Source organism: Salvelinus namaycush, unplaced genomic scaffold (assembly GCF_016432855.1).
Source record: "Salvelinus namaycush isolate Seneca unplaced genomic scaffold, SaNama_1.0 Scaffold35, whole genome shotgun sequence".
Lineage (NCBI taxonomy): Eukaryota > Metazoa > Chordata > Actinopteri > Salmoniformes > Salmonidae > Salvelinus > Salvelinus namaycush.
This window is the reverse complement of record NW_024060452.1, coordinates 77,501-91,249: the sequence shown is the minus strand read 5'-3', so window position 1 is coordinate 91,249 and position 13,749 is coordinate 77,501. Positions and strand designations below refer to the sequence as shown.

Below are 13,749 nucleotides of genomic sequence, written 5' to 3'. Positions count from 1 at the left end.
TTTTACCCATTACAGTGTTGACCGTGTCACGGTTTTACCCATTACAGTGTTGACCGTGTCACGGTTTTACTATTAGGGTGTGTCCCAAATGACACACTATTCCCTGCATTGTACTCTACTTTTGACCATTTTGACAAATGTAGGGAACAGGGTACCATTTGAGGGACACCCTAATTCTCTGATAATAAATCAAATAATGTCTTCTCTTTACTCCTCCCATCATCACTACATTTATTATTATTACCAACAATTCTCTATTCATTAAGATAATTAAAGCTCTGCAATAGACTGTCAGCATGGGAGAGAGAGAACGAGAGAGGAGAGAGAACGAGAGAGGAGAGAGAGAACGAGAGCAGAGAGAACGAGAGAACGAGAGGAGAGAACGAGAGATGAGAGAGAACGAGAGGAGAGAGGAGAGAACGAGAGAGGAGAGAACGAGAGGAGAGAACGAGAGGAGAGAGAACGAGAGGAGAGAACGAGAGGAGAGAGAACGAGAGGAGAGAGAACGAGAGAGGAGAGAGAACGAGAGAGGAGAGAGAACGAGAGAGGAGAGAGGGGAGATAACGAGAGGGGAGAGAGGGGAGAGAACGAGAGGGGAGAGAGGGGAGAGAACGAGAGGGGAGAGAGGGGAGAGAACGAGAGGGGAGAGAACGAGAGGGGAGAGAACGAGAGGGGAGAGAACGAGAGGGGAGAACGAGAGGAGAGAGAGAACGAGAGATGTGGGAGAACGAGAGAGGAGAGAGAATGAGAGAGGGACATACATAAGAGGAGAAGAGTGAGAAAGAACCATGAAGAACAAGAGAGAAAGTGACAAAGAAAATGAAAAAAGAGAATGCATAAATGAGTCAGTCAGTGATGACTTGTGCAGTCTGATTGTAATTAGAGATCAAAGGAGTTCCCCTGCTGTGTCCGTCTGTCTGGCTGGTGTGGGTCCTCTAGAGTGGGCAGAGACTGGGTATGTGACTGGCAACCATAGCAACACCAGACAGTCTGCTGATGCCATCTACCCCTAGGCACCCTATTCCCTATATAGGGCACTACTTTTTTTTTTACCAGGGCCCTATAGGGAATAGGGTGCCGTTTGAGACGTATTCTCAGTCATAGCCACCTGCTATGGTAACAGAGGGGTTCTGAGACCAATCACAACCTGAGGAAAGAGATTCACAATTCCCTCTCAATTCCTGTTAATATTCATGACAGAGTTGTGCAAGTGTCTGAGTTAGGTGCTAAGTCATATCCCATATTAGGATTAGTCCTCATTCATCCAAGTGTCTGAGTTAGGTGCTTAGTCATATCCCATATTAGGATTAGTCCTCATTCATCCAAGTGTCTGAAATAGGTGCTTAGTCATATCCCATTTTAGGATTGGTCCTCATTCATCCATATAGCTGGTAAGCAAGGAGAACCCAGCATCCTCAGATGAACTGAGACTAATCCTGTAGTTGAGGAAAGACTCGAATTTCAATTCAAAAGACGCATTAATATTTATCAGAGAGTTGCACAAGTGTCCCCATTTGACCCTACGAGTGGTGAACACAGTAAGGAGCAACATAACATTGCTCAGATGAACTAAGGCAGTGCCCTAAATACCACTATTGCCTTTATAGTGCACTTTTTTTGGGGGCCCCGCTGGCCCTGGTCAAAGGTAGCGCACTATATCAGGAACATTTGGGACGCACCTTAAATAAATCACCAGGTCAATGTGTGAGGATATATGCAGCATCACATCATGTACCATAGAGACATTCTATTCATCTACCAACCAAAACGCTTCAACATGACAACATCAACACATTGGTTTAGTATTAAAATATATTTGAGAAGTGATTCAAAATGAAGCAGTTGCATAGCAGATAAAACAAACGAGCTGATGACGATGTGAAAACTATTTGGCAAATGATTTAAGGATGACGTTTGAAATCCATCGTCATGGTTTCAGAAGAATTGACAGCTGTGACAGGGATCACTAGAGAAAGCAGTACCGGTACTGTAGACAACCTCCACAAGTCATGGTGGTTCACAGCTCAATGATTTACAAAAGTACCATTCAATTATATACATATGAAATGATCATTTTAGCATTTCTCTTTTCAATATCTAGTTTCATGTTTCACACACAGGCAATGGTCTACAATGACAATAAGAGCCATTTTGAAATAAACTGTTTAAAAAAATTACACAGAAAAACAATTATGGCATAACACATACCAGCAAACATTCTATACTATTAGCATTGAGCTAAAGTGGTTACATGTCAGATTAACAGAGCCCTGATTCATCTATCCACATACGTACTATTTCTGCACCCAAGATGGAAAAATGAAGGCAAATGATTTATTTCTTGTATAAAAATGAGAAGATGTTCAACTTCAGGTCCACTGTGTATTGGCACTTAGTCGAGCCAAAGCCTAACGTGTGTGAGAGCTCTAACTTGGTCCACCAGTTAGTTTCAGGGAGACGTTGATGTCTCTGGTACAGTATGAATGTGCTTCATCTTTGAGTCCGTTTGGCTTGTTTTACTACTGTATAGGGGAGCGCTGACCCGGAATAGTGGCACGGTCATCATGTGAAGTGGTTCAAGGCTGCTGCATCCTATTCCCCTGCATAATGCACTACACGGAGAACCCAACTCAAAAATACATCAACAACAAATACAAATCATGACAAAAACTAAGTGATTAACCAGTCAGAACTAGCCAATGGCAATGCAGATTACACAGTTAGCAACCAATCGATTAAACACAGGATATGACATCATGGAACACCCTGCTTCTTCGCTTCTAGAAACTTTTTAAAAACACAAATTAACAAACTTAGTTTTGCCCATCCATCCTTTTAAAAAATAATGTCATCTTGGTATGTAAAGCATCTTTTGCATAAAGCCTGTGCCATAAAAATATATTTACATACAACACCACTCTCCTAACTCTGGTCTACTCTGGAGCACATTAAACATCTGATTATCTGTACAAGCTGTAAGTCATCAACACCAGGTTGTATATCATGGGACTGACAGGTATAGTTGCTATGGTTGGTCAGTGGTGGTATACTGTATATCCTCCGTAGGCTGGGTTTACAGTCTGCTAGCTCACTCAGGGACTATACCGTAGCCTGGGTTTACAGTCTGCTAGCTCACTCAGGGACTGTACTGAAGGCTGGGTTTACAGTCTGCTAGCTCACTTAGGGACTGTACTGAAGGCTGGGTTTACAGTCTGCTAGCTCACTTAGGGACTGTACTGAAGGGCCTTGCTCATTCAGTATATAGGATCCATAGAGTCAGAGAGAGAGAGGGAGACTGATGATTAGGGATCATCCTGTCCAACTTTGGTCCAGTAGCTCTGCTCCTTCACAAGTATTTTCGCCATAACGCAATAGTTTCCCACAGTTTCTCATGTCTCTAGGGGGAAGAGATATGTGTAACTCTTCATGGTTGATACTGTAATAGTCTGAAGTCTGCCTCAGTCTCCGGTCCCCCTCATCTTGGTCTACAGAGTGGTCCCATAGCTCCTCCCCCTTTCTCTAGGGGTCAGAGGTTAAAGGTCGGTGACTTTGTTCTCGAGGGCGGCGGCTATCTGCTGCAGCCGCAGAGTCAGCTGTTTACTCTGGGCGGCTGGGTCCTCATCTAAAGACTGGATGATCTGGAGGGAGGGAGGCAGGGAGGGAGGCAGGGAGGGAGGCAGGGAGGGAGGGAGGGAGGGAGGGAGGGAGGGAGGGAGGGAGGGAGGGAGGGAGGGAGGGAGGGAGGGAGGGAGGGAGGGAGGGAGGGAAATGAGAGAGGACAGAAGAGACAGTCGTAAACAGATTTTCCTACAACAGCAAGTGACATCAATTTGTCTAATTTCCTACAGGACGTAGAGACAATGCAGAGGTAGTCAACCAAGTGGATAGGGCCTTCAAACAAGGAAGTGAGTCCTAAGGTTCTTAACCAAGTGGATAGGGCCTTCAAACCACCAAACAAGGAAGTGAGTCCTAAGGTTCTTAACCAAGTGGATAGGGCCTTCAAACCACCAAACAAGGAAGTGAGTCCTAAGGTTCTTAACCAAGTGGATAGGGCCTTCAAACCACCAAACAAGGAAGTGAGTCCTAAGGTTTTTACCCCGTCATAGTATTTGCTGGCATACTGGTAGAGCTGGTGCAAGGCCGCCTGGGTATTCAGCGTGTCTGTGTGTTCCTGGAGAGCACAAAGAAGGAAGGATGAACCTTATTGTTGTATTCTGATGATGCAATAGAAGACTGCCCACACACAAGCACAAACAGATGTGAGGTCACGTGTACGTACCCTGGACACCTCAGCCAGGTGTGTGTTCATGTCCTGGTCACTGACTGGAACCATCTGCTTGATTCCCTTGTAGTAACTGAGGAGAGACAGAATGATAGAGAGATGAGATGTCTGACTGGCTGCCAGGTCCTACTAACCTATCCCATGTGTTGTTTCTGATGCACTAGAAGAGACAGTAGTACTTCTGGTATGTTCTGACTGCAAACTATTCTCTATATCGGCCATGAGTACTGCAGTATCGGCTCATTTGATAGGCAGTCAACCATGAAAAGGGATGAATATGAGAGAACTCACTCGTCCACCATCTTCTTATAGGTGGAGATCTCCTTTGCATAGAGCAGCTTGTTGCTGGGAGATTCCCGGGTCAGTTTGTGTTCCGTCTTGGTGCAGGCGTCCATGAAGGTCTGAGCGATGACGGACAGCGACGCGTCCACCACCTCCGTCACGTGCACGTCAAAGATGAAGTGAGGGTTCTTCAGGATGTTCACCCAGAAACGCATGGGCAGGCTGGGGATAGAGAACACACACATTAGTATACACACCACACCGCACAGAGCAACCCAGCATGAGAGCAAGGTGAAACCGTTGCAGGCTATCCATACTAAAAGCCAACTCCTTCCCATCTAATTTAACAAGATAACAGATCCCTTTTCCTTCTGCCTCACAGACAAGCTGAGTCACTCAAACCCAGACATCTTCACTCAACCCAGGAAAGCACAACTCAACAGGTGTGAGTAAGGCTGAATAAAGCCTAATAAATCAGCCTCAGTCCAAAAAGAGATCCTGTTACAGTGGTGTGACCCTCCTCCTTACAGAAGGACTAGTGCTGTGTTATTAAAACGCTGACTGGATGAGTCTGCATCTGATCTCCATCTACCTCTGAATCAGCCTCGGTCCAGTCAATTCCTAATGACTCTACGGTCTGTCTTTGTGTGTGTGTGTGTGTGTGTCTTTGTGTGTCTTTGTGTGTCTTTGTGTGTCTTTGTGTGTGTGTCTTTGTGTGTGTGTGTGTCTGTGAGAGAGAGTGTGTGAGTCTTATCCTCCAGGTAACCTCGGGGTACACCGAGCTACAGCCTCTTTAAGAATTTATATTTGTTTGCTGGATGCTCACTCTCAAGGTCTTACGTTCTGTTCTCTCCCTCTATCTCAGTCTCTTTCCTCTCCGTCCCCTCTTGCCAGCTCAGCTTCACACCTGCTCTAACCCCTACAAACCTCTTGTTGACTGGAGACCAGGCCTGGGGAACATTATCCAAGGATACTGGAGTATAATTATCAAGCCTTTTTAGCTGCATCACATATCACATTCACTGAAAGCCCTCATCTAATTGGCTTGCTGATATCCCCTCTTGCTGATATGCGGGAGAGGGGTGGGAGAGATAGAGAGAGGGAGAGAGAGAAAGGGAGAGGGAGGGAGAGAGAGAAAGAGGGTTAGTAAGTGTGTGAAACAGGAGAGAGACTTCTAGGAAGGGACTGAGAATGGAGAGAGGAAAGAAACGGGAAGAAAGAGAGTAAGTGAAAGAGGAGACGATGGAGTGAGAGAGATGTCCCTAGAGTCTAATGAATTCAGTCTACAGCTCTTACTCTGCCACTCATCCCCACCTGTCAATCCAATATACATCACAAGCAGTATCAATATTTAATAGTTCCCACCAACAGTTCAATAATTCACTCTGATAACTTCCAGGGGTTTCAGGGGAGTTAGGACAGTCAGACCCTAGGACTACAACATGGTAAGGACTGTCAGACCCTAGGACTACAACACGGTAAGGAGGAGTTAGACCCTAGGACTACAACACGGTAAGGAGGAGTCAGACCCTAGGACTACAACACGGTAAGGAGGAGTCAGACCCTAGGACTACAACATGGCAAGGAGGAGTCAGACCCTAGGACTACAACACGGTAAGGAGGAGTCAGACCCTAGGACTACAACACGGTAAGGAGGAGTCAGACCCTAGGACTACAACACGGTAAGGAGGAGTCAGACCCTAGGACTACAACACGGTAAGGAGGAGTCAGACCCTAGGACTACAACACGGTAAGGAGGAGTCAGACCCTAGGACTACAACACGGTAAGGAGGAGTCAGACCCTAGGACTACAACACGGTAAGGAGGAGTCAGACCCTAGGACTACAACACGGTAAGGAGGAGTCAGACCCTAGGACTACAACACGGTAAGGAGGAGTCAGACCCTAGGACTACAACACGGTAAGGACTGTCAGACCCTAGGACTACAACACGGTAAGGAGGAGTCAGACCCTAGGACTACAACACGGTAAGGACTGTCAGACCCTAGGACTACAACACGGTAAGGACTGTCAGACCCTAGGACTACAACACGGTAAGGACAGTCAGACCCTAGGACTACAACACGGTAAGGACAGTCAAACCCTAGGACTACAACACGGTAAGGACAGTCAAACCCTAGGACTACAACACGGTAAGGAGGAGTCAGACCCTAGGACAACACGGTAAGGACTGTCAGACCCTAGGACTACAACATGGTAAGGACTGTCAGACCCTAGGACTACAACACGGTAAGGAGGAGTCAGACCCTAGGACTACAACACGGTAAGGAGGAGTCAGACCCTAGGACTACAACACGGTAAGGAGGAGTCAGACCCTAGGACTACAACACGGTAAGGACTGTCAGACCCTAGGACTACAACACGGTAAGGACAGTCAGACCCTAGGACTACAACACGGTAAGGACAGTCAAACCCTAGGACTACAACACGGTAAGGACAGTCAAACCCTAGGACTACAACACGGTAAGGAGGAGTCAGACCCTAGGACAACACGGTAAGGACTGTCAGACCCTAGGACTACAACATGGTAAGGACTGTCAGACCCTAGGACTACAACACGGTAAGGAGGAGTCAGACCCTAGGACTACAACACGGTAAGGAGGAGTCAGACCCTAGGACTACAACACGGTAAGGAGGAGTCAGACCCTAGGACTACAACATGGTGAGGAGGAGTCAGACCCTAGGACTACAACACGGTAAGGAGGAGTCAGACCCTAGGACTACAACACGGTAAGGAGGAGTCAGACCCAAGGACTACAACACGGTAAGGAGGAGTCAGACCCTAGGACTACAACATGGTGAGGACAGTCAGACCCTAGGACTACAACATGGTAAGGAGAGTCAGACCCTAGGACTACAACATGGTAAGGAGGAGTCAGACCCTAGGACTACAACACGGTGAGGAGGAGTCAGACCCTAGGACTACAACACGGTAAGGACAGTCAGACCCTAGGACTACAACATGGTGAGAAGCAGTCAAGTGTAGAAGAAGGTTGGAGGTACTGAACTATTGTGTGTATACAGTGTGCATATCTGTGCGTGTGGTTACGTGCATGCATGTGTGTGTGCGCGCGTGTGTACAGTGTTCATATGCGTGTGGGTTTTTGTGTCCGTGTGTGTGTGTACCTGTTGGTCTTCCAAATATGGACGGTCTCCTCCTCAACGTTGTCGTGTTTCAGAGCCTGCTCATCCAGGAAGTCAAAGAAGTATTTAACAGCAGGAGGAACCACTGCTCCAGAACACAACACACTGCGGAAGAAATCATCCACAAACTGCTGCAGAGTACCCTGCAACACACCGAGGACACACACACATTAGGACACACACAGTTGGACATATCCACAGCGACTTCATCTTAAGACAGCTAGGTGGGACAACCACATATCATATCAGCTAGTCAGTAGACAGTACCTGACAGACACGGATAAAACATCAGCTCACATTAAGTCCACCCAATCAGTGCGTCTCCTGTCCACCCACCCAATCAGTGCGTCTCCTGTCCACCCACCCAATCAGTGCGTCTCCTGTCCACCCACCCAATCAGTGCGTCTCCTGTCCACCCACCCAATCAGTGCGTCTCCTGTCCACCCACCCAATCAGTGCGTCTCCTGTCCACCCACCCAATCAGTGCGTCTCCTGTCCACCCACCCAATCAGTGCGTCTCCTGTCCACCCACCCAATCAGTGCGTCTCCTGTCCACCCACCCAATCAGTGCGTCTCCTGTCCACCCACCCAATCAGTGCGTCTCCTGTCCACCCACCCAATCAGTGCGTCTCCTGTCCACCCACCCAATCAGTGCGTCTCCTGTCCACCCACCCAATCAGTGGGTCTCCTGTCCACCCACCCAATCAGTGGGTCTCCTGTCCACCCACCCAATCAGTGGGTCTCCTGTCCACCCACCCAATCAGTGCGTCTCCTGTCCACCCACCCAATCAGTGCGTCTCCTGTCCACCCACCCAATCAGTGCGTCTCCTGTCCACCCACCCAATCAGTGCGTCTCCTGTCCACCCACCCAATCAGTGCGTCTCCTGTCCACCCACCCAATCAGTGCTACATCTTCTACATGTTCCGGGTCAAATCAGTAATGTAGGAGTAATGTAGGAGTAGTGTAGGAGTAATGTGGGAGTAATGTGGGAGTAATGTGGGAGTAATTATGCACTGTGCTAAAGGTGTTATAACCTTATTACAACTGCTATACGTAGTGCTATAACAGCTGTAGGTAGTGTAGTTATCAGACTGACTAACCTTGACAGAGAGCAGTCGTGTCAGGTAGATCTCAGCGATGGCTTTAGTCGTGGCCTTGGCCTTCAAACTTCCTCTCTTAGATTTGACCTCATCCAGCTCGTCTGCTGGCCGCACCAGGTGGAACACCTTGTCATCTTCCAACAGGGCGTTTTCTACAGGGACACCAGGGACATGTTCAGTGGGCATCAAACGGAAGACAACAGACTCAAACAGGGTGGGACACCTTAAATCTTTTTTGTTTCCTCATGCAAAATGTTTGGCCATAATGAACACGACCCAAAGTTGAGAAGTTTTTCCAAGATGCTGATCTTAGGTCAGTAGTGCATTACCCACCCTGATAGTTAAGGTTAGGATTGGAGGACAGGTAGGCTGATCCTAGATCTGTGCCTAGGGATAACATACTGAGGATATAATAAAAATCGGACTCACTTTCTTCATGGCTGTCCTGGTTCTGGTGGAACTGGCGATGGGTGTGAAGCACTCTGGACAGCACCAGCGTGGCATTGTCTCTCACCTGAAACACACCGTACCAGTTAACACCGTACCACATATAGTTAACACCGTACCACATATAGTTAACACCGTACCACATATAGTTAACACCGTACCACATATAGTTAACACTGTACCACATATAGTTAACACCGTACCACATATAGTTAACACCGTACCACATATAGTTAACACCGTACCACATATAGTTAACACCGTACCACATATAGTTAACACCGTACCACATATAGTTAACACTGTACCACATATAGTTAACACCGTACCACATATAGTTAACACCGTACCACATATAGTTAACACTGTACCACATATAGTTAACACCGTACCACATATAGTTAACACTGTACCACATATAGTTAACACCGTACCACATATAGTTAACACCGTACCACATATAGTTAACACCGTACCACATATAGTTAACACCGTACCACATATAGTTAACACCGTACCACATATAGTTAACACCGTACCACATATAGTTAACACCGTACCACATATAGTTAACACCGTACCACATATAGTTAACACCGTACCACATATAGTTAACACCGTACCACATACAGTTAACACCGTACCACATATAGTTAACACAGTACCACATATAGTTAACACCGTACCACATAGTTAACACCGTACCACATATAGTTAACACCGTACCACATATAGTTAACACCGTACCACATATAGTTAACACCGTACCACATATAGTTAACACAGTACCACATATAAACACAGCAAAAAAATAAACGTCCCTTTTTCAGGACCCTGTCTTTCAAAGAAAATTCGTAAAAATCCAAATAAATTCACAGATCTTCATTGTAAAGGGTTGCTTGTTCAATGAACCATAAACAATTAATGAACATGCACCTGTGGAACGGATGCTAAGACACTAACAGTTTACAAACGGTAGGCAATTAAGGTCAATATTATGAAAACTTAGGACACTAAAGAGGCCTTTCTACTGACTCTGAAAAACACCAAAAGTAATATGCCCAGGGTCCCTGCTCATCTGCGTGAACGTGCCTTAGGCATGCTGCAAAGAGGCATGAGGACTGCAGATGTGGCCAGGGCAATAAATTGCAATGTCCGTACTGTGAGACGCCTAAGACAGCGCTACAGGGAGACAGGACGGACAGCTGATCGTCCTCGCAGTGGCAGACCACGTGTAACAACACCTGCACGGGATCGGTACATCCGAACATCACACCTGCGGGACAGGTACAGGATGGCAACAACAACTGCCCGAGTTACACCAGGAACGCACAATCCCTCCATCAGTGCTCAGACTGTCCACAATAGGCTGAGAGAGGCTGGACTGAGAGCTTGTAGGCCTGTTGTAAGGCAGGTCCTCTCACCAGACATCACCGGCAACAACGTCACCTATGGGCACAAACCCACCGTCGCTGGACCTGACAGGACTGGCAAAAAGTGCTCTTCACTGACGAGTCGTGGTTTTGTCTCGCCAGGGGTGATGGTCGGATTGGCGTTTATCGTTGAAGGAATGAACGTTACACCGAGGCCTGTACTCTGGAGCGCGATCGATTTGGAGATGGAGGGTCCGTCATGGTCTGGTGCGGTGTGTCACAGCATCATCGGACCGAGCTTGTTGTCATTGTAGGCAATCTCAACACTGTGCGTTACAGATAAGACAACCTCCTCCCTCATGTGTCATTATTTAAACAATTTTAGAATAAGTCAAGGGGTCTGAATACTTTCTGTATAGTTAACACAGTACAGAAACATAGTTTGAGTTTCAAATAGTTCCATTAAACTGTGAAAAAGCAAAACCCAAGATTTCAATGGAATATCTGGCATGCTCAACTCTGAAGCCCAGAAACACTTCAATGTTACTGAATAAAGCCAGCCCTGATAGATATTCACATTAACTACACAGTACGCAGAGAGGCTATTCAGAGAGAACACGAATACAAGGCTGAAGTCCTCAGACAGCCACTCACGTTGTAATGTGCCAGGGTGTTGAGTCTCTTCCACCTGCCCTCCTTCTGTGATGTCAGGTCCATGTCTGACAGGATCTGCCCTGTAGAGCCAGGCCGCCACTCTGTGGACGGGGTGGGAAGTGCACCTTAAACATTAGCATATTACTGAAAGGTGCAGTTGAAGATCGGAAGTTTACATACACCTTAGCCAAATACATTTAAACTCAGTTTTTCACAATTCCTGATATTTAATCCAAGTAAACATTCCCTGTCTTAGGTCAGTTAGGATCACCACTTTATTTTAAGAATGTGAAATGTCAGAATAATAGTAGAGAGAATTATTTATTTCAGCTTTTATTTCTTTCATCACATTCCCAGTGGGTCAGAAGTTGACATACACTCAATTAGTATTTGGTAGCATTGCCTTTAAATTGTTTAACTTGGGTCAAATGTTTCGGGTAGCCTTCCACAAGCTTCCCACAATAAGTTGGGAGAATTTTGGCCCATTCCTCCTGACAGAGCTGGTGTAAGTTCTACCCACAAATTTTCTATAGGATTGAGGTCAGGGCTTTGTGTTGGCCACTCCAATACCTTGACTTCGTTGTCCTTAAGCCATTTTGTCACAACTTTGGAAGTATGCTTGGGGTCATTGTCCATTTGGAAGATCCATTTGCGACCAAGCTTTAACTTCCTGACTGATGTCTTGAGAAGTTGCTTCAATATATCCACATCATTTTCCTCCCTCATGATGCCATTTATTTTGTGAAGTGCACCAGCCCCTCCTGCATCAAAGCACCCCAACAACATGATGCTGCCACCCCCGTGCTTCACGGTTCTTCGGCTTGCAAGCCTCCCCCTTTATCCTCCTAACATAACGATGGTCATTATGGCCAAACATTTATATTTTTGTTTCATCAGACCAGAGGATATTTCTCAAAAAAGTACAAGCTTTGTCCCCATGTGCAGTTGCAAACCATAGTCTGGCTTTTTTATGGTGGTTTTGGAGCAGTGGCTCCTTCCTTGCTGAGTGGCCTTTCAGGTTGTCGATATAGGACTCGTTTTACTGTGGATATAGATACTTTTGTACCCGTTTCCTCCAGCATCTTCACAAGGTCCTTTGCTGTTGTTCTGGGATTGATTTGCACTTCTCGCACCAACGTACGTTCATGTCTAGGATGACGGCTGCGTGGTCCCATGGTGTTTATACTTGCATACTATTGTTTGTACAGATGAACGTCGTACTTTCAGGCATTTGGAAATTGCTGCCATGGATGAACCAGACTTGTGGAGGTCTACAATTTATTTCTGAGGTCTTGGCTGATGTCTTTTGATTTTCCCATGATGTCAAGCAAAGAGGCACTGAGTCTGAAGGTAGGCCTTGAAATACATCCACAGGTACACCTCCAATTGACTCAAATGATGTCAATTAGCCTATCAGAAGCTTCTACAGCCATTACATAATTTTCTGGAATTTTCCAAGCTGTTTAAAGGCACAGTCAACTTAGTGTATGCAAACTTCTGACCCACTGGAGTTGTGATATAGTGAATTATAAGTGAAATAATCTGTCTGTAAATAATTGTTGGAAAAATTACTTGTGTCATGCACAAAGTAGATGTCCTAACCGACTTGCCAAAACTATAGTTTGTTAACAAGAAATGTGTGGAGGGGTTTAAAAACGAGTTTTAATGACTCCAACCTAAGTGTATGTAAACTTCTGCCTTCAACTGTATGTAGACTAACGCACATGCAGAAACATGACATTCATGGTTGTTCCCCCAACTCTTAGCACAGGATAACAATGGTAGAACCGTGTATGTTCTCACCCAGAGCAACACTGTCCACCTTGGGTCTCTGTGAGTAGGGCAGGTTGCGGTACACCTGTTCAATGATCTTCTCCTTCACCTGAGAGATGGTGTCACAGTTTAGCACCTTCACCGGCGTCACGTCTGGTCCCTCTCCGTGCACCAGCATCTGCAGGGTCTGGTTGGACACACACAGCTGTCAATCATCTATCATCCAGAATCACACTAACCTCATGATTAGGTCACACCCACTTGTTTTGGTAGATGATAGCAACATGTTGGGTACAGCTGTCTAAAACAGCATTCTGTAGATGAATTTTCCTCGTGTGTATTGATTATTGGACTAAAATACGGTTTATTGCCTAAATGAATGAAAACAGCATTGGAAGAGAAGACTTGAAACATGATGTCTCTCTATCAGTTCTCCCATAAATCACTGAGCTGATTTCTCATCCAGATGACACGCTGTTTTCACAGAAGTCAATTACGAGAGCCAATCATATTACATGGTCCGTTACGAAACCCAATCATATTAGAGGGTCCATTATGAGAGCCAATCATATTACAGGGTCCGTTACGAAACCCAATCATTTTAGAGGGTCCATTATGAGAGCCAATCATATTACAGGGTCCGTTACGAAACCCAATCATATTAGAGGGTCCA

The 13,749-nt window shown here is 46.0% G+C and overlaps 1 protein-coding gene across 1 annotated transcript in view; it reads right to left on the bottom strand.

The window, feature by feature from the left end:
* Window positions 1–1,794: 1,794 nt before the first annotated feature.
* Window positions 1,795–13,749, bottom strand: part of LOC120040415 (plexin-B2-like) — a 59,316-nt gene continuing 47,361 nt past the window's right edge. Inside the window, exons 30-38 of the mRNA XM_038985583.1 lie at window positions 13,107–13,263; window positions 11,304–11,404; window positions 9,259–9,343; window positions 8,830–8,981; window positions 7,711–7,871; window positions 4,574–4,786; window positions 4,280–4,355; window positions 4,097–4,171; window positions 1,795–3,638 (exon numbers count right to left, since the gene is read on the bottom strand). Coding sequence (XP_038841511.1) covers window positions 3,534–3,638; window positions 4,097–4,171; window positions 4,280–4,355; window positions 4,574–4,786; window positions 7,711–7,871; window positions 8,830–8,981; window positions 9,259–9,343; window positions 11,304–11,404; window positions 13,107–13,263 — 1,125 coding nt within the window. The 3' untranslated portion in view covers window positions 1,795–3,533. The remainder of the gene's footprint in view (window positions 3,639–4,096; window positions 4,172–4,279; window positions 4,356–4,573; window positions 4,787–7,710; window positions 7,872–8,829; window positions 8,982–9,258; window positions 9,344–11,303; window positions 11,405–13,106; window positions 13,264–13,749) is intronic.